This window comes from Lissotriton helveticus, chromosome 3_1 (assembly GCF_964261635.1).
Source record: "Lissotriton helveticus chromosome 3_1, aLisHel1.1, whole genome shotgun sequence".
NCBI classification, from domain to species: Eukaryota; Metazoa; Chordata; class Amphibia; order Caudata; family Salamandridae; genus Lissotriton; species Lissotriton helveticus.
In genome coordinates, this window is record NC_136061.1 from 1,884,511,270 (window position 1) to 1,884,534,390 (window position 23,121).

The 23,121-nt window shown below is 44.5% G+C and overlaps 1 protein-coding gene across 2 annotated transcripts in view; it reads right to left on the bottom strand.

Moving 5' to 3' along the window:
• Window positions 1-1,087: 1,087 nt before the first annotated feature.
• LOC144823936 (sperm-specific sodium:proton exchanger-like) overlaps window positions 1,088-23,121 on the bottom strand; it is an 8,804,346-nt gene continuing 8,782,312 nt past the window's right edge. For both annotated transcript variants that reach the window (XM_078682870.1, XM_078682871.1), the window contains one exon: window positions 1,088-1,734. In XM_078682870.1, the coding sequence (XP_078538996.1) occupies window positions 1,684-1,734 (51 nt within the window). In that variant the 3' untranslated portion in view covers window positions 1,088-1,683. The remainder of the gene's footprint in view (window positions 1,735-23,121) is intronic.

The window sequence follows — 23,121 nt, forward strand, 5'->3', positions numbered from 1 at the left end:
GTGGCTTTGAATGGGCTCATAGTTATGAAGTAAAGCAAGTGATCACAAATTGCACGTTCCCTTTCTCTGCACTAGGTAGGCATTCCATGGGCATAAAGGTGGGTATTCCCAAGCAACGCCCATGGATTTTGATGCATCCCTGCACCAGAACCTTATACTTTCCCAGGGGAGGCAGAACGAGTAGAAATAACTTTATTTCTCCTTGTTTTTTCCTCTTTCTATGTGTGCTGCATTTTGCAGCTGAAATAGAAAAAAGAAAAAAACTCCCAGGATTGATTTTAACCTGTTGACAGCAGCTGGAATTCCGCCGCGGTGCGGGTGATTTATTACTGGGCGTGGTCAGGACGGCCCCTGGCCGTCCTCCGCACATGCCCACCGTGACGTCAGACGGCCGGGGGGCCATCTGACGCACAGAAAGGCTTAAAAGCGATCATGCATGCAAAGCAGGCACCCTTGCACCATGCGGGTGGGGGTGCTAGGGTGCCTGCGTTGGTGTAAGGCTGCTGAAGCGGCACCAGCACAAGAGGAAAGGACAGGAATGTGCTGTATGTCATAGGTGCGGCACATTTCTGTCCTTTCACTTTGACGTACAGTAGTGCAGCAAGGTGGCTTGCTGCGCTGTGCTATACCATATACCCATAAGTATGCCCCTGAATCACTTCTAGTGTGCTGTAGTGCACAACCCACATCCATGGTGTGTAACCTTTCTGAAATTGTCTACGCATAGTAATTTCTACAAAAAGAGTGCAACGCTAGGTCAGATCTTATGCTGAAGAGTACACATTTATCTTTGTACCATTGTTCGAGGGTGTGCATCAGCACAGTGTGTGACGCCAGCTGCAGGCCAACTTTGTAGATATGGCGCTGGGATGTGTTTTCTCTGTTGCACAATGCAGTGCAGCAATGTTGGATGCTGTAGTGCAGCGTCTGTATGAAAAATTTGTGAATCTAGGCCTTTATCTAGTTTTGCTGTCAAGTCTTGTCTCGCTCGCAGTCAATGAAAAAAAATCTATGATTAACAAATGGACGCTAAAACAGCCTGCAACATTCAAAGCTCCTATAAATACTCACAATCACTTAGTTTAGTCTCCTGAATAAAGTAATTTATTTCTAGATAATAAAAACAGTGACTATTTTAGAAAACAGAAATAGAAGTTCATTTTAAAGAAAATGGCTCTATGGGTGTTTTCATTTTTTTTCTCCAAATTTATGCGTTAACCACATACATAGAAACACACCTGAACCCATCGTGGTAATTACCCTTGGGCCAAACATTAGGAAATATTAAAATGTACCAGTTGTAGGCAGCAAACAATGCATGCTTTTTATTACCAAGAGAAAGAAAACATTTGTTGTAGGTAACTGCTATAATAAAAGCATTAAAATTACCCAAGTATAAATATTGGCAAACAATGAAGGAACATACATATATATAATTCCCACACAGTGTATGGATCTAAATACTATATCATGTATACTATTACAAACTTACCCTATTTACATCAAACTAGCAAATTGCTTTCAGAAGCACAAGCCCTGCCAAATGCATAGTTGATTTTTAACTATGAAACTTTTAACTCAAACCCGTAAAATGAGGAGTGAACGTAATTACAATCGAAAATAAAAGCTGCTTGTAGGTAAATGAATGCACAAAAATTGTGTGTTCCAAAAAGTCCTGTTGGTTCAGCCATCTTCAGCACCAATTTCACCAGATATCCGGCGAGCGACTAATACCTGAAAAAGAAAGAATAATTATTCCTATATCCACGTAAAAGCATTGTAATGATACTATGGTGTTTGGTAAAGTATTTAATTGAACTAAGCCAAATCAAATAGCTTGATTCGAGCATTACATATTCATAATAAAAACATGTACAATTTTTATGCGTAATAATTAATAAAATCCAATCATGTCGGCATGAGGGGGAAAGGATTCAACATATTAGTTTAAAAAAAATCACATAAAAAAATGAATAAACTTTACAGTAAAAGAGGACCCCACTTCCCTCATTCAGACGAGCATAAACTTCCTCACCAAAGGGCATTTTTTACAAAGGAATATATGCTATAACATATCTCAGGTGTAATCAATAATTCCAAATACAATGGCGAAGGCCCGCACATTGTGAGGCCCGAACCCCACAGAACTTGGATTAGGATTAGGATTAAAATGTTTTTAAAAAAGGAGACTCTTGGGAGAGCTTTGGTCGCTTAGAAAAACAAGAATAAAAGAGGGATCATACTGCCAAAGGGGAAAACAAAGGTAACATCAGATAATCTTCATCCTAAATCTCTTTGAAAGAGTCTTATCCCACTTGCTAGATGCAAAGTCCAAGTACGGCTCCAGGCCAGGGACGGTTTGGATTCCTGATTTTGGATATTTGACAACTCTACCCCCTCTTTTTCCCACTACCTCCAATCCAGATAAGTCCTTCTGATCCAAATCTCACCTGTTTTGGTTAAATCACAAGGCTTAGAAAAATTGTTTAGTCTTCCCAGAATTGAACATGTTCTCCTATATAATCCATGCAAGGATACCATGGCCCATTGTAGGTGAGACATACTTTTTGCCCTAATCGCCCCTGATTGATACTGGTGGTTACTGACTCTAAATGCGCACTGGCCTCTGTGAACCGGGCCCAGGACCAGTGCTCTGTTTTCAAGGTATATGGTAAATAGTGCAATTACAATTGGTTCAAACAATCTACGTGTAAATGTGCACTGATGTAGTGTCTGGTGTCATTTTAAAGCTAGCCCTGCCTTACAGGCTGGGTTTAAAAAAATATCTGTGTCCAATTTCAACTGTGGAATTAAAAGTACTTCCAAAGTCTTAAACTACCTTTTCAGGTCTCGCCTAGGCAGCGCTTGTGCTGTCTCATTGAGACATGCAGTAAACACTATAGAGTGGAAGCTTCGTGGAACCTCCGCCCACTCTCTGCCCATTTTTACGTCTCGCCTACGCAGCATGCATGCGCTGCTTAGGAGGAGACCTAATGCCATCGGTCCACTTTTTAAGCCACAACAGTGCACGTGTTCCATTGCCTTCAATGGCAACGCATGCTCATGTGGCTATTCCTTTGCGGGCTTGAGCGCTGACACCATATTTTTGTAATTAAATTGCAAACATATGGTGTCAGCGCTTGTTCCCGTAAGGGTAGCAAGCGCAGACCCCCTCCTCTCTCCCTCCCCCCTGCTGCCAGCACGAGGCGCCGCACGCTCGTTTGTTTATGTCAGTCCCCCCCGGGCATAAGCAGGCGTGCACTTCTGTCTTTTTGCTGCTATCAGCTGTAATGACAGAAGTGGATGCCTGCTTGTTTATCTGGTGCGCCAGTTGTGGTCTTCAAATAAACTGCATTCCTCGACCATATATGACCAGGCGTCCAGCTCTGGCTGGCAGGTGCAGAGCACTCCCAGCTGCACAGGCCGCAGACAAGCTGCTCCGGGTGCAGCCCATCCTTTGAGCTGGCACCGTCTGCACAGCACGCCTCTCTCTTTCGCACAGACGCCTCTCCTAGCTTGCAGTCCTCACTGCTATGCACATATCCCGTCCTACAGGCCGGTCTCTGATTTCTACAGGCATCTCTGCACGGAACAGACTCCTCTTGGGTACCAGGCCTCACTCCTCTGCAGAGGCCTCTCTCTCCACGCCGGTCTCTGGTTTCTGTAGGCCCAATTTCTCTGTAAAGACTCCTCTCCCAGGCCTCACTGCTCCGTACATACCTCTCTCTAGACCGATCTCGCCTTTTGGGAGACCTCCCTGTTAGGTACAGTCTTTAGGCCACACACTCAATGCAACATACACTCCAAATACCACTCAGTGCCACATAATTACACACCGCATAATTACACTGCACACAACATACACTCCAAATACCACTCAGTGCCACATAATTACACACCACATAATTACACTGCACGCAACATACACTCCAAATACCACTCGGTGCCACATAATTACACTGCACGCAACATACACTACAAATACCTCTCAGTGCCACATAATTACAAGCCACATAATTACGCTGCACGCAACATACACTCTAAATACCACTTAGTGCCACATAATTACATGCCACATAATTACACTGCACGCAACATACACTCCAAATACCACTCAGTGCCACATAATTACACGCCACATAATTACACTGCACGCAACGCAACATACACTTCGAATACCACTCAGTGCCACATAATTACACGCCACATAATTACACTGCATGCAACATACACCCCAAATACCGCTCAGTGCCACATAATTACACTCCACATAATTACACTGCATGCAACATACACTCCAAATAATGCTCAGTGCCACATAATCACACGGCACATAATTAATTATAATTATAATAATTATTGAGGATAGATTCCAACGAGGCCTTCACTTCCTCCCAGAAGAGACGAATAGGAGGGCAAACTTTAAACATGTGCACATCAGATGCCTCTGGAAAGTCACATTTGTTACATGTTTTCCCTGGCTGAAATTTCGATAGTTTTGAGGGAGAAAGATATGCACGATGTGCCGTGAAGAGGTGATTGCGCCTCAGCCATGCTGGTTCCACTATTTTATGCAGAAGGGTGAATGAGTCCATCCACAGCTGCTCACACTGAAAGCCCAACTCGCCCCCCCAGAGCTCATCGGGGAGTTCAAAATCCCCATCTATCTCCTCCAAGATCATCCAATACCAAAGTGCAACCTCTTTGCCGCCCCCTGGCCTTTCCACCAACTGATTTTCCAAGTTAATAACTTTTCCCAGGGGGACACCCTTTCTACACAATGCCTGAGCCCAACTGATCAGCTGCACATGCTTAAACCTTGATAGGCCCGGACCAACTCTCTCCCGTAACTCATCCCAAGACAACATTGAGCCCCCTGCCAACAAGTCTCCCCACTTCAAGATCCCGGCATCCTTTACGGGACTTGCTAGACTGTCCAGAAGACAAGATGGAGTACCTGGGGAGTCCCACAAAGGTGCAAGGTTTGAAAAGTAGCAAATCCCTATTTTGTTTCTGGTTATTGACCAACTTCTAGCCAAAGATTGAAAAACTTTTTATTTTACCTTTTTGAAGAATTTTTGGTCCCCAAACTTAAAAAGGAAGCCATCAGCTGGTAGATCGGCACCTTCTAGCGTAGGCCGAAACATATTTCCTCTCGATGTATTAGAGCATGTTTTCAAGAGCATTCTGGAATACGAGAGCTGGAAGGCCCATGCATAATATTGCAGGTCAGGTAGTGCCAGCCCTCCTTTTCCCCTCCTTCGCCTTAACTTCTTCCACGCTAGTCTAGTGGCTCTATATTTCCAAACAAAAGAATTAATCTCCCGTTGGCATTTATCTATCTGTTTAGTGTCGAACGCCAAGGGGATGGAGTTGAAGAGAAATGTATATTTAGGCAGGATAGACATCTTCACTAAATTTGTCCTCCCCAAGATGGATAAGGGGAGGTAGGCCCAGGACTTTAACTGTTTCTGACATTCTTTAGCGACCCGATCTAACTGCAATTTTACCGACCTCCTGGATAATTCTAATTCCAAGATATCGCAAGGAGGAAGCCACATCAAGTTGTATATTAATGATATTCCAGGCCATAGTTTCGGTTTTGTTTGCGCTTATTTCATACTCAGAAACCCTACCAAACTCCTCCGCCCTCTTAATAACTGTGGGATACGTGAGATCCGGGTCAGATGTCAAGATAAGAATGTCATCTGCATAAAGGGCTATCTGCCTTTCCCAACCACCAAATTTAAAAGAGGGGATATTAGGCTCCTCTCTAAGAACCTGAGCAAAGGGCTCGATATAAAGGTTGAAAAGGAGGGGGGAAAGCGGGCAGCCCTGCCTTGTGCCCCATGTAATTTTAAAGGCCTCTGTCAGAGAGTTGTTCACAAGCAGTCTATCTGTTGGGGCCTTATAAATAAGTGCTATCACTCGACGGAAGCTGTCTCCTAGTTTGAATTTTTTCATAACCGCTACCAAATAATCCCAATTCACCTTATCAAAGGCTTTGGTTGCTTCCAAAGTGCGGGTGGCCAGAGGAAGAGAGAAAGTGGAGGCGATGTCTATGGCCCGACTAGATCATGCGTGAGGTCTGCTAATTGGCGTCCTTTTATAAAACCTTTTTGATCTTGATGGATTATCGAGTCTACTACGCCCCCCAACCTATTAGACATGATGGCAGCAAAGATTCTATAGTCAGCATTGAGGAGTGATATTGGGCGATAAGACCCACACTCTGTCGGATCTTTCCCTGGTTTGAGAATCAAGACTACCGTCGTCACTCCATGACTTTGGAGGGATCCACTCCCTTCAGGAGGATGCTGTTAAAGACAGCCGCCAAAGTTGGAGTAACAACTTCACTAAGAACCCGATACAGTTCCCCCGGTAAGCCGTCAGGGCCAGCCGCCTTCCCTCGCTTCACCTGTGCAATGACCTTACTGGCTTCTTCCTCCGAGATCTCTACCTCCAAACGCCTACTTTGCTCAGGTGAAAGTCTAAGCAAGGAGACTTTATCGAGTCAGGAAATTTCTCGCTACCTGTTCTTCACTAATATCTTCCTTATAGATTGCTTGGAAATAATCCTGAAATGCACTCCCAATATCAGAGTTTGAAAACCGGGGGGCTGGTTTGCCCTCCACCCTTATCTCTCTGATATAGTTACGTGCTTGATCCAATTTTATTTTCCAGGCAAGGATCTTGCCTGCTGCCTCTCCAAATTCAAAATGTGAAATTTTACTTGCCTCCCATCTCCTAGCGACCCTGCCTTGTAAGACAATTTCAAGTTGATTTTTCAATGAGGCTAACTTTTCTTGATCTTCAATTGATCCTATGTGGGCGCCTAGTTTTTGTTCAATAGCATTCATTTCCACCTCAAGATTGTTAATATTGTCCCTATATAACCTTCTTCTATGGGAGGCTCTGCTAGTAATGCAGCCCCTCCAGAAGGCTTTCAAAGCATCCCAGATGGTTGAGATATTTACAGAGTCGAGATTAGCCTCAAGGAAATATTTGGTCTCTGATTGAAGTAAATTAATCTTGTCCTCCTCTAATAAGATAGTATGATCGAAGGACCATGAGATATGTCTAGGCTGCTGGCCAGATTTTAGACTAAAAGAGAGGGCTGAATGGTCAGAGAGATGGGAAGGGAGATATACTATATCCTCCAACAAGTCTTTAAGACTATAACTAAACAATGCATAGTATATTCTTGACTTATGCTTGTATTTTAGGTTCCGGAATGAGACCCCCAGTTTATCCCCTGCCCTCTCCCTCCATATATCTGCCAGCCCTAGCTGTGCCATTATTGTCACAAGGGCTTGCCTAGATTTAGAAAAGACGCAGGCTCTGGAGTTGGGTGATTTGTTGAGTTTAGGATTTAGGACAATATTAAAATCCCCGACCCAAATTACAGGATCTTGCAAGACCAGCAGATGGCCACGGATAATATCCAAATAGGAAGGATCGTCCTGATTTGGAGCATAATATCCCACCAAAGAACACAACAGACCACCTAACGAAACCCTCAATAATAGCCATCTCCCACTATGATCGTCCTTATACTCCACAATTTGGGCCTTTGCTTGTTTTTAAAAAATAAACAAAATCCCTCTGATATTTGCAGATTGATCTGTACACACAAATGTGTCTATCCATTTCTGTTTCCTTAATAACTCAGTGGTCTCCGATTTGAGGAGATGTGTTTCCTGTATGGCAATGACCTGCGCTGGGGAGTCTCTCAGATATTGAAGGATTCTATCTCTTCTACCCCTCGTGCGCAGGCCATTGACATTCCAGGATAAGTACTGATGGAACGTCATACCATCACATCCCCCTCCACCATCCCCAAAAACCCCATATCAGACGCTGCTTGATCCGTCCTGGCCTTTATCAACAAGAACTTATGAGCTCGATACCACAAACCCTGACGATAATTAATACCAAACCTTAAAAACAACTGCAAGGGCACTGGCATATGAGGAATTTTTAAACTTTCAACCCAACCACCCCCGTGGAACTACCACCCGCCCACCCCCTGGAAAACCCATCCCTACTTACACTGGCCTGATGTATTACCAGTTTTTATTCCCTCTAACAGCCCCCCTCCTCTACCGACAATGCTACATGTCTGTGCTAGGAAGTAGTGCATACCCTTTATTTATATTTTTATTATTTTCCCCCTTAACACCTTTTGACAGCCAATTAGTGTATTTATCTTGCCCAATTTTAAGTGTGTTTTACTTTTTTGTACCGAGCCCAAGAGACTTTATCGGTGGCCTATATAAGTTTTTTTTTTCCCCGTGAACAGAGTTGGTTACTATATAAGATCTACCTCTGAACACTATTGGAGCTTAATGTCCTATTAATTAAAAAGAGGGACTCTGATTTACCTGTTTTGGAAAGGTGGAACATACTCTCTAACCTGGCTTATATTCCCATTGAGCTTCCTCCTCCACCCCGTGAGAGATCCCTTAGGGATTCCAACATCTCATCAGCCTCAAGGGAGGATCTGATATTATGCATTTTGTTGTTGAACATGACCCACAAAAAAGCAGGTAATCACATTTGCACTGTGGTGCCCAGAGATCTAAATTTCTCCATCCTTTGGCCAAGTTCCCATTGCCGATCCAAGGTGGTCTTAGAAAGGTCTGAGGGGACCTCAAATGGGAATTCCGGATCTTTTAATGTTTTAGCTTTTAAAGCCAAATTTAGAATCTTTTCTTTTAGCATGTACATGAGGAAGTTAACTAGTATTTTCCTGGGTTTAACCCTGCCAGGGTTTAAACGCAAGGGGTCTCTGTGGATCCTTTGGATGTCTTTCTCCAAGATGTCAACCGGCTCCTCAAGATTTAATGATTCTTTTAATAGAGCAACCACAAAGGACTTGATGTTGCTCCCTTCTTTCCCCTCCGGGACCTTCAGAAGCCAGAGATCATTCCTCCTTGAATAATTTTCTAAGGTTTCCACTCTCTCGCGCATGGCATCTCCCTCTCTTCGCAGAGTTTGAATTTTTACTTCTGCTGATCCCAGGTTTGCTTTAAGCACCTCCACAGAACCCTCCAGAGATTCCGTCCTTTCATAAAGTCGATCCACTTTTTTCTTGAGGACATCGCAAGGTGCCCTAATCTCAGTTTGATTCTCTGCCGATACCAAAAAGCCATTTCTTCTGTCCGCCTTCATAGATGTAAGAAGGGCCTCAATTGAAACACCAGCTGAACTCTCTACCCCCCAGGGCTACCAGCCTCTGACTAAGACGCCATAGGCAGGGCAAGTGTTGAAGCAAAAGGCTCCTCAATTCGCGACACAACCTCCCCAACCTCCCCAACCTCCCCAGAGCAACCAGAATCGGCTAGTGTGATCTGTAGGCCGGCAGACCCATCCATCTGTGCTTTAAGCTCTGGCGCATTTACAAGGGAGCCCATGGGAGCTGAGGAAACCTACGACATTGAAAGATGCTTGTTAGAGGACTTGCTTGGGGTGGGGGGAAATGCCCGAATCAGTATGACCAATATGATCAGTAAAATTAGTATGATGAATATTCAAAACCTGGGGCAACACCCTGAAGAAGGAACGCAGGGAGGGAGTAATACATACTGTGCTGTTTTCCCCACAGCTCTTCTTTGCCCCTACTCTCTGTGGCTTTTTAGAGACTTTCGCTCTGACCTCTTTCACAACCCCCCCTTTTCCTTGAGACACCTGACTTAGGCTACCCCCCTCAGCACCTCTTGAGCTGGCCTCAGCGCATACATCTGCATCCGGTGAGGCCTGTGAAACCTGTAAGCGTTGAATCCCCTTGCCTCGTTTGTTTTTATTTTTTGCAACTTGCCTCTTACCCAAATGCTTGTTAATGGTAAAGGGGCCACTCTCGTTTCCTTCCTCCAACAAGGCTGTGTCCCCCAACCTCTTTTTACTGACGGCCCCACTGACGGCCCCACTCTCACCACTCTCACCGTCTACAATACCCAACCCAGAGCCGTCCAGTGACCACAAAGAGTTGGAAACTCCAGGGTCCCCGAGCTCCCCCTCCACCGATGGGACCACTGGTACAGCCGCCGGAAAAAAGACGCTGATTGCTGAGCCGCTGCTAACTCTGCCTCTGCCACTGCTTGTTCTGACTCCGCCGGCGTTGCCCCGGAGGAGACCGTGGGCCGCCACTCTGCGGCCGCGCCTCAGCTCCACAGCTGCTCATTCCCAGCGCGGCAGGAGGGAGGGGAGTGGAGCCCGCGCCGTGTGTCTCCAAAGCCCATCCAAACAGGTAAAGTGAAAAAACTTCTGACCCGCTCTTATTCTGCCACTTCTGCCACTACTGCCACTTCCAAGACCCTTCCGCGTTGGAAGCTACATCATGTGGGGCGAGAAAGAAGGGGCTTCTGGCGAGGACGCGCGCTACCGCTTAGCATGCGGGCGCCATGTTTACCCCTGTTCTAGTGCCACATAGTTACACGCCATATAATTACACTGCACTCAACGCAGCATTCACTCCAAATACCACTCAGTGTCACATAATTACATGCCACATAATTACACTGCACTCAATGCAGCATGCACTCCAAATACCACTCAGTGCCACATATTTACACGCAACATAATTACACTGCACTCAATGCAACATACACTCCAAATACCACCCAGTGCCACATAATTACACTGCACACAATGCAACATAGACTCCAAATACCACTCAGTGCCAAATAAGTATAGGACACATAATTACACTGCACTCAACACAACATACACTCCAAATACCACTCAGTGCCTCATAATTACACTGCACTCAATGCAACATACACTCCAAATACCACTCAGTGCCACATAATTACAGGCCACATAACTACACTGCACTCAAGACAACATAAACTCAAAATACCACTCAGTGTCACATAATTACAGGCCACATAAGTACACTGCACTCAACACAACATACATTCCAAATACCACTCAGTGCCACATATTTACAGGCCACATACCTACACTGCACTCAATGCAACATACACTCCAAATACCACTCAGTGCCACATAATTATACGACCCATAATTACACTGCACTCACCGCAACATGCACTCCAAATACCACTCAATGCCACATATTTACAGGCTACATAACTACATTGCAGTAAACGCAACATGCATTCCAAATACCACTCAGTGCCACATAATTACAGGCCACATAACTACAGTGCACTCAATGCAACATGCACTCCAAATACCACTAAGCGCCACATAATTATAGGCCACATAAATACACTGCACTCAACACAACATACATTCCAAATACCACTCAGTGCCACATAATTATAGGCTACATAAATACATTGCACTCAACGCAACATGCACTCCAAATACCACTCAGTGCCACATAATTCAGGCCACATAACTCCACTCCACTCAAGACAACATGCACTCCAAATACCACTCAGTGTCACCTAATTACACTGCACTCAACGCAACATACAATCCAAATACCACTCGGTGCCACATAATTACAGGCCACATAACTACACTGCACTCAAGACAACATACACTCCAAATACCACTCAGTGCCACATAATTACAGGCCACATAACTACACTGCACTCAACACAACATACACTCCAAATACGACTCAAGGCCTTATAATTACAGACCACATAACTACACTGCACTCAATGCAACATACACTCCAAATACCACTCAATGCCACATAATCACACACCACATAATTACACTGCACCCAACGCAACATACACTCCAAATGCCGCTCAGTGCCACATAACTAAACACCACATAATCACACTGCACTTAAAGCAACATGCACTCCAAATGCCGCTCAGTGCCACATAACTACACGCCACATAATTACACTGCACTCAACACAATATATACTTGAAAATCCGCTCAGTGCCATCTAACTACACACCACATAATTACACTGCACTCAACACAACATCCACTCCAAATGCCGCTCGGTGCCACATGACTACAAGCCACATAATTACACTGCACTTAATGTAACATACACTCCAAATGCCCCTCAGTGCCAAATAACTACACGCAACATAATTACACTTCACTCACGGCAACATACAGTCCAAATGCCCATCAGTGAAACATAACTACACGCCACATAATTACACTGCACTCAACGCAACATACACTCCAAATTCCCCTCAGTGCCACATAATTACACACTACATAATTACACTGCAGTCAACACAACATAACGTCCAAGTGCCGATCAGTGCCACATAATTACACGTCACATAATTACACCTCACGCAAAGCAACATACACTTCAAATACCACTCAGTGCCACATAATTACACGCCACAAAATTACACTGCACTCAATGCAACATACACTCCAAATACCACTCAGTGGCACTTAATTACACTCTACTGAATACAACATAACCTCCCTATAATACCACTCAGTGCCACATAATTATATGCTCATATTACACTGCACTCAATGGAACACACACTCCAAATACCACTCAGTGCCACATATTTATATGCTACATAATTACACTACACTCAACGCAACATACACTCCCAATACCACTCAGTGCCACATAAGAATGGAGCACATAATTACACTGCACGCAACACAACATACACTCCAAATACCACTCAGTGCCACTTAATAACTCTGCACTCAATGCAACATAGACTCCAAATACCACTCAGTGCAACATAATTTAGACCACATAATTACACTGCAGTCAACACAACATACAGTCCAAGTGCCGCTCAGTGCCACATAATTACACGCCACATAATTACAGTGCATGCAAAGCAACATACACCTCAAATACCACTCAATGCCACATAATTACATGCCACAAAATTACACTGCACTCAACGCAACATACACTCCAAATACCACTCAGTGCCACATAATTACAGGCCACATAACTACACTCAACTCAACTCAACATACACTCCAAATACCACTCAGTGCCACTTAATTACAGGCCACATAACTACACTGCACTTATTACAACATACACCCCAAATACCATTCAGTGCCACATAATTACAGGCCACATAACTACACTGCACTCAACACAACATACACTCCAAATACGACTCAAGGCCTTATAATTACAGACCACATAACTACACTACACTCAATGCAACATACACTCCAAATACCAGTCAATGCCACATAATCACACACCACATAATTACACTGCACCCAACGCAACATACACTCCAAATGCCGCTCAGTGCCACATAACTAAACGCCACATAATCACACTGCACTCAAAGCAACATGCACTCCAAATGCCGCTCAGTGCCACATAACTACACGCCACATAATTACACTGCACTCAACACAATATATACTTGAAATGCCGCTCAGTGCCATCTAACTACACACCACATAATTACACTGCGCTCAACACAACATCCACTCCAAATGCCGCTCGGTGCCACATGACTACAAGCCACATAATTACACTTCACTTAATGTAACATACACTCCAAATGCCCCTCAGTGCCAAATAACTACACGCAACATAATTACACTTCACTCACGGCAACATACACTCCAAATGCCCATCAGTGAAACATAACTACACGCCACATAATTACACTGCACTCAACGCAACATACACTCCAAATTCCCCTCAGTGCCACATAATTACACACTACATAATTACACTGCAGTCAACACAACATAAAGTCCAAGTGCCGATCAGTGCCACATAATTACACGCCACAAAATTTCACTGCACTCAACGCAACATACAATCCAAATACCACTCAGTGGCACTTAATTACACACCATGCAATTACACTCTACTGAATACAACATAACCTCCCCATAATACCACTCAGTGACACATAATTATATGCTCATATTACACTGCACTCAATGGAACACACACTCCAAATACCACTCAGTGCCACATATTTATATGATACATAATTACACTACACTCAATGCAACATACACTCCCAATACCACTCAGTGCCACGTAAGAATAGAGCACATAATTACACTGCACGCAACACAACATACACTCCAAATACCAATCAGTGCCACTTAATAACTCTGCACTCAATGCAACATAGACTCCAAATACCACTCAGTGCAACATAATTTAGACCACATAATTACACTGCAGTCAACACAACATACAGTCCAAGTGCCGCTCAGTGCCACATAATTACACGCCACATAATTACAGTGCATGCAAAGCAACATACACCTCAAATACCACTCAGTGCCACATAATTACATGCCACAAAATTACACTGCACTCAACGCAACATACACTCCAAATACCACTCAGTGCCACATAATTACAGGCCACATAACTACACTGCACTCAACTCAACATACACTCCAAATACCACTCAGTGCCACTTAATTATCCACCACGCAATTACACTTTACTGAATACAACATAACCTCCCCCTAATACCACTCAGTGCCACATAATAATATGCTACATATTACACTGCACTCAAAGGAACATACACTCCAAATACCGCTCAGTGCCACATATTTATATGCTACATAATTACACTGCACTCAACGCAACATACACTCCCAATGCCCCTCGGTTCCACATAGTTACACACCACATAATTACACTGCAGTCAACACAACATAAAGTCCAAGTGCCGATCAGTGCCACATAGTTACACGTCACATAATTACACCTCACGCAAAGCAACATACACTTCAAATACCACTCAGTGCCACATAATTACACGCCACAAAATTACACTGCACTCAACGCAACATACACTCCAAATACCACTCAGTGGCACTTAATTACACACCATGCAATTACACTCTACTGAATACAACATAACCTCCCCATAATACCACTCAGTGCCACATAATTATATGCTCATATTACACTGCACTCAATGGAACACACACTCCAAATACCACTCAGTGCCACATATTTATATGCTACATAATTACACTACACTCAACGCAACATACACTCCCAATAACACTCAGTGCCACATAAGAATAAAGCACATAATTACACTGCACGCAACACAACATACACTCCAAATACCACTCAGTGCCACTTAATAACTCTGCACTCAATGCAACATAGACTCCAAATACCACTCAGTGCAACATAATTTAGACCACATAATTACACTGCAGTCAACACAACATACAGTCCAAGTGCCGCTCAGTGCCACATAATTACACGCCACATAATTACAGTGCATGCAAAGCAACATACACCTCAAATACCACTAAATGCCACATAATTACACGCCACAAAATTACACTGCACTCAATGCAACACACACTCCAAATACCACTCAGTGCCACATAATTACAGGCCACATAACTACACTCAACTCAACTCAACATACACTCCAAATACCACTCAGTGCCACTTAATTACAGACCACATAACTACACTGCACTTATTACAACATACACCTCAAATACCATTCAGTGCCACATAATTACAGGCCACATAACTACACTGCACTCAACACAACATACACTCCAAATACGACCCAAGGCCTTATAATTACAGACCACATAACTACACTGCACTCAATGCAACATACACTCAAAATACCACTCAATGCCACATAATCACACACCACATAATTACACTGCACCCAACGCAACATACACTCCAAATGCCACTCAGTGCCACATAACTAAACGCCACATAATCACACTGCACTCAAAGCAACATGCACTCCAAACGCTGCTCAGTGCCACATAACTACACGCCACATAATTACACTGCACTCAACTAAATATATACTTGAAATGCCGCTCAGTGCCATCTAACTACACACCACATAATTACACTGCACTCAACACAACATCCACTCCAAATGCCGCTCGGTGCCACATGACTACAAGCCACATAATTACACTGCACTTCATGTAACATACACTCCAAATGCCCCTCAGTGCCACATAACTACACGCAACATAATTACACTTCACTCACGGCAACATACACTCCAAATGCCCATCAGTGAAACATAACTACACGCCACATAATTACACTGCACTCAACGCAACATACACTCCAAATTCCCCTCAGTGCCACATAATTACACACTACATAATTACACTGCAGTCAACACAACATAAAGTCCAAGTGCGATCAGTGCCACATAATTACACGTCACATGATTACACCTCATGCAAAGCAACATACACTTCAAATACCACTCAGTGCCACATAATTACAGGCCACAAAATTTCACTGCACTCAACGCAACATACAATTCAAATACCACTCAGTGGCACTTAATTACACACCATGCAATTACACTCTACTGAATACAACATAACCTCCCCATAATACCACTCAGTGCCACATAATTATATGCTCATATTACACTGCACTCAATGGAACACACAGTCCAAATACCACTCAGTGCCACATATTTATATGCTACATAATTACACTACACTCAACGCAACATACACTCCCAATACCACTCAGTGCCACATAAGAATAGAGCACATAATTACACTGCACGCAACACAACATACACTCCAAATACCACTCAGTGCCACTTAATAACTCTGCACTCAATGCAACATAGACTCCAAATACCACTCAGTGCAACATAATTTAGACCACATAATTACACTGCAGTCAACACAACATACAGTCCAAGTGCCGCTCAGTGCCACATAATTACACGCTACATAATTACAGTGCATGCAAAGCAACATACACCTCAAATACCACTCATTGCCACATAATTACACGCCACAAAATTACACTGCACTCAACGCAACATACACTCCAAATACTACTCAGTGCCACATAATTACAGGCCACATAACTACACTGCACTCAACTCAACATACACTCCAAATACCACTCAGTGCCACTTAATTACCCACCACGCAATTACACTTTACTGAATACAACATAACCTCCCCCTAATACCACTCAGTGCCACATAATAATATGCTACATATTACTCTGCACTCAAAAGAACATACACTCCAAATACCGCTCAGTGCCACATATTTATATGCTACATAATTACACTGCACTCAACGCAACATACACTCCCAATGCCCCTCAGTTCCACATAGTTCCACACCACATAATTACACTGCAGTCAACACAACATACAGTCCAAGTGCCGCTCAGTGCCACATAATTACACGCCACATAATTACACTGCATGCAAAGCAACATACACCTCAAATACCACTCAGTGCCACATAATTACACGCCACAAAATTACACTGCACTCAACGCAACATACACTCCAAATGCCACTCAATGCCAAATAATTATAGGCTGCATAACTACACTGCACTCAATGCAACATACACTCCAAATACCACTCAGTGCCACATAAGAATAGAGCACATAATTACACTGCACGCAACACAACATACACTACAAATACCACTCAGTGCCACTTAATAACTCTGCACTCAATGCAACATAGACTCCAAATACCACTCAGTGCAACATAATTTAGACCACATAACTACACTGCAGTCAAGACAACATACACTGCAAATACCACTCAGTGCCAAATAATTACACTGCACTCAACACAACATACACTCCAAATACCTTACTTTACAAACTTTATTCGACAATTAAGTCATAAAAGTATACATACATATATGTTAGTTAAAAAGACGTTAAAAATCCATACAATAAATATTTTAAAAAGTATTAAACTAGAGTAGACTATGTCGAATTACAATTTAAGAGAGGGATAAAAACAATTTCATCAACATACAATAATCCAGAGGAATATTGCACAAGGATTGACAAGGGTTAACCCATAAATACATGCACAAATACAGCTTAATCTTCACATATTTTCCACTATGTATTTTGTGCAGATTACCCAAGCCCATTAAAAAAATTTCGCCACGGCAACAGTAATTGTAGGCGTCGGGTCTGTAGTTAAAATTCTCAAAGCCTCAGCATGTCTGTGTATCCCTAACAGTTTACATAAAGGCTTGATGCACATCGTTCTGGGGGCAGTGTACAGGGGACAAAAAAATAAAAAGTGGCTTATTGACTCTTGATCCTCCCCGCAATTGGGACATCTGTCGATTCCACTTTTATCTGCCCATTTAACCGTAAAAGATCTTACTGGGAGTGATCCTACCCTAAGCTGGAAATAGAGCTTGCGATCCTGTTGTTTACCAATAATATCCCAATATTGTTCCAGTTTTGGTAGGGCTTCAATGTCCATGAAACGACTACTTAGATGGGCGGAAAGGCCCTCTGACCTTGCTTCAATGATCACCATCTCCCAATATTTTTCTTTTAGATATTTTTTAGATTGAAGCTGAGCATTTTCAGGGTCCTCCCATAAGTCAGTCATTCCCAATTTGGAGAGTATCGACTTGATGTTCTTGAGCCAATGAATTTTTTGGCACGTGTCCTTAACTATTATCTCTTTTAGACCATAGGCATAATACTGAAGTTCTTCTGTGGTCCATAAGCGGCGCCAGTAAAGAACTGGATGCAAAAAGGCAAGGTCCTGGACCGCCTTTTTTCCAAGGTCCCACATTAGCGGTAATAACGGGGTACTTATGGGGACGCTAGTAGCTTTTCAAAGAAATTCGTTTTCAGCTAGCGTTAATGTTCTAAGGTCTTCAAAACCCCAGAGTTCGGCTCCATATAGGGCCAAACCTAGGACCTTCTTCCCTTATACTTCCAATAAGGGGCTAATGGGCTTGGTTGTTGAGGAGGAATTTTTTTTTTGACGGATGCCTGCCTGCTGGCGGAGTTTTAGGACCGCAATGTCCAGTTGACTGGACCACCCCAGATCTTTCTGAAGGGTGACCCCCCAGGTAGGTAAAAGCATCTACCCGTTCCAGCGGGGAACCATTCATATTGATCAACCCTCTAAAAGGTCTATTTGTCACGCACGTTTTACGACCAGTCAGAACCATATACTCAGTTTTTGTCTTATTTATTTCTCGTCCCCTGTTCAAACAGAAATCTTCAAATCGCTTCAGTGCTTGCTGGAGTCCACTCGGAGTCTTTGAAATGATGAGAGTGTCGTCCGCGAACATGAGGATCGGGACCCGCTCCCCGGACATCGCAGGGGCATCGGTCGGCACCATGGAGAGGAAATCCGCAACCCCATTCACGAAGAGCGAGAACAAGGTGGGTGCCATGATGCAACCCTGCCTTACTCCACGCTCCACCGGAAAGGGCTCGGTAACCTCCCCCTGGGAACCCCACCGTACCTGAGCGAAGGTGTCCTCATGCAGGCAGACAATCAAACTCAGCAGTTCAGGTGCCATCCCCAGGTCCGCTAGAACTTTCCATAGTATATTACGAGGGACCAGGTCAAAGGCCGCTTTTAGGTCGACAAAAACGGCATACAAAGTGCCCTTTTCCAGGACCACGGTACGCCAGTATAACATAATGAACTGGAAGACCTGGTCAATGCTACTTGTTTTTGGGCGGAACCCAGCCTGGAGGTGACTTAAAATATTGTCATTATCCATCCAGGACTGAATTCTGCCCAAAACCAGCCGACCCATGATTTTTTGTAAGCAGTCAATTAGACTTATAGGTCTATAATTGGCTGCAAGTGACTTGTCCCTCTTTTTATACACCGGCACGATTTCTGCCCCTTTCCATGAGATGGGCACTTCCATCCCTTGGGCTATGGCGTTTGCCACAAACAAAATGTAAAATCGCCAGCGCCTTCTATTGTTCAGGAATAAATCTGCGGGGACACAATCCATGCCGGTAGCACGCCCCTCAGTGACTTGGTTCAGCACCCTATCTACCTCATTCAGGGAGAAGATAGGTTCCTTATACACAATATGGGAGTAGACTCCTACGTTATTACCAATGGTACTAGCTGCATATTGGGGCTTAAAATAATCGACCCAAGAATTTCGGTCAACATTATTGTGAGGGCTCTCTCGATGTCCTCCCCTGTCCCACTTAAAGATTTCCCAAAAAAGTTTGGGGTTCTTTGCAGAGCATGCCACTTTCAAATCCTGCCACAGACCCTCTTTCCAGTCCTTTTTAGCTGCAAGTTGCTTACAACTGTAGTTCGCCCTAGCCAGTCTTATTGCACCCATGTCTTTAGACTTTAAGGCTAAACCCAAGTCCCTCCTAGCTTGGCGACAGGAGCTATTATACCAGCTCTCTGGTTTTTTAACTGTAGCTCTTTTTTTCCCTGAACTGGGTTTACAGAAGTATGTTTTCAGTTTAGTAAAGAGCCTATTATGTGTCTCTAATAAAGGATAGGGGGGAGAACCTTTCAATATGACGTCCTCCATAGCCTCTAAGGCCCCTTCCAATTCTCCCTCGATGAGGCTTAATATTTCCAGATGCTCAGCGACTTGGCACCATTTAAGGTGTGGCTCATCGTTTGTCATAGCTAAATCCTGGTAACAATGCCCTTGATGAGCATCATCCCCTGTATGAATGCCCAATTTTAACTTTGCGCACAGGGGATTATGGTCGCTTTCAATACATGACACAACCTCCATATCGAGGAGAGTTGACCAAATCTTGAGAGAGACAAGTAAGTAGTCGCCCTTTGGATTTTTTTACAGCAGGGACAAATAGTTCAGATAACCAACTCTAAACATTGGTTCAACCGCCCAGACTTCTTGAGACAAACAGATGTCAAAGTGGTCAATGAAGTCTGTCCAAGCCTGCGAGTTAAGTTTTGACCCCAGCCCTGCCACATTCCAGGAAACCAGTGATGTCCAGCTTAGTGGACCATCTGATTGTGTGGCCAGTTTGCCCCGAACGGGTAGTCCCCCTAAACCAGAATGTATATTATGCTGTCTGTTCGAGGACTGATCTACACATTCCCTTTCCCTGTCACCAACCCTTCTCTATCATCCCCTCCCCTACTACCCAAAGTGGGTTTTTCTTGTTCATGCTGTCAATCACAGTCCCCTAGCCCCGACAGGGTCTGGAATCTGTTTAACAACCTAATGTTCCCTAAGGGGCAAAAATTAGATACCGACCCCTGGGAGAACATATCCCTCTCAAAGGAAACTGGGGTAGGGGTGCCATGGAAATAAGCTAGGGGTAGTACTTGTATCCCAGTAGTCATATCATTGTGAGGCCAGTTACAAATGAAGTTGACACATATCTGGTCTCTAAAATTAATGACGATACAGTCTCCTGCAACAGTCTTACATCCTCTGCCTATCCAGTTGACTCTCCTAACACCCATAATATCAGCACGCATGTTCACTGGCAATGGGCGATTTTTATCTAGCCAGAAAATACATTTGTGCTTTAGGTCTTGGTATGATTCTCGCTTCCCACGAGCTAGTGGGGGGACCCCTACCAGAACTACCACGAAAGGGGCTGAATGAGGAGGGAGGTTAATATAAGGTAGGGGAGACTCGCTATGCGCTCTACGTATGGTGGGTAAGTGTGGCTGTTTGTCCTGGGGCATGACACCATTGCCCGATGTTTTCTCTTTATTCAATGGCTTTGCACCCGCCCCTGTGAGGTTAGGTACCGTGGAAGAAACTACTCCGGACAAGGTGGTTTGTGGTATCGCACTAGCTTGACGTGTATTTCCCACTCCTTTTTGGGTGACTGGTTGTGTATTAACAATTGGCCCCTTATCAACAGCCAAAAGAGGCCTTACAGTCTGACTTGACCCGGTAGCACAATTAGAACTAGATGGACCATTGGCTACATTAGATTTTGGCCTAGGGGTATGGGTGCCACGGCTTGGTCCTGCCTGCTTCTGAGCTGATGCCAATGAAAGTTCAAGGCACACCAGTCTGTTTTCAATAGAGTCCAGCCGAATATGCAATGGATGACACATTTTCTTGAAGGTGGCCTCCAGTCTTTTCCAGAAGGAAGAACCCAACTCCAAGTATGGATCCTCCTCCTTATTGTCCAAACGGGTTCCCTGCCCACTTCCGTCAACCCCATCCAATAGTACGGGATTGGTTTGTGACGTCATTACTGGATCATCAGGTGGGTCATCAGGTAAAACATTACTTTTACAAAATCTTGCTTTTTTCCCACCAGCATTAGTTTGAGGACCAGGGCGTTTCCTTTTTGTTTGCTCCCTCCCCTTTGGTTGGACCGTGATGGCTTTCACTTGGTCAGCAGATCGAGTCTTAATTTTGAGAGATAATTCTCTAACTATGTCGCTGCCGGGCGCTCCATCTTTGGGAGAGTTGTCACTTATAACCATAATCGCTGATTGCGATGGGGAAGAAGTTACCACTCCTGAGGGAGGAAGCGAACCCTGCAAGTTAGAATCTAGGTGGGTCGGTGATCTTGCATGTGCCAGGGGGCCCAGAGAGGACCTTTTGTCGAAGGATGTATCCAAGGATAGCCTTTTTTCAGTGAGTTCTATGTCCTTGGCAAGTGCAGTTCATACCCTTATGAGGAAATTGTCCAGAGTCCCTAAAAGTGGACCACCAGTAGATTTCCTACAGCTAGGATCATCATCTTGTAAGGTAGCCATCCTTTTTTAGTACTCAAAATAATATTAAGAAAGTTCCAGTATGGCACTGACCTTGATTATAGTGTGGCAGGAGTCAGAGGGGTGGCCCGTCCCGTCCTTTGCCGGCCTTGAACGGGCTTAAACGGGCCCGCCCTCGGCCCGGGCGCTCCCGCGCGCGACTCGCGGGGCGAGAGGCGTTCCACACCTTTAACGCGCCTCCGGGTGCTCTGCTGGCGTCACAGCCGCCGGGGCACCTGGGAATTGTAGTTCCCTGCCCTCTCGGCTGCGATGTTGCTTGCGCGGCTGTGCGGGTGTTTTTCAAGCCGTTCCCTTCACGGCGGAGTGATGGCAAGGTAAAGGCAGCCCGAAGGAAATGCGATTCTGTTAAGCCGTTCCCCTCACGGCACTGCTGACTCTGGATACAACACTCCCAGTGAGCCTCGACGCTCCACACTTTTAACGCGCCTCCGGGCGCTCTGCTGGCGTCACAGCCGCCGGGGCGCCTGGGAATTGTAGTTCCATGTCCTCTCGGCGGCGATGTTGCTTGCGCGGCTGTGCGGGTGTTTTTCAAGCCGTTCCCCTCACGGCGGAGTGATGGCAAGGTAAAGGCAGCCCTAAGGAAATGCGATTCTGTTAAGCCGTTCCCCTCACGGCACTGCTGACTCTGGATACAACACTCCCAATGAGCGCTCGAAGCTCCACACTTTTAACGCGCCTCCGGGTGCTC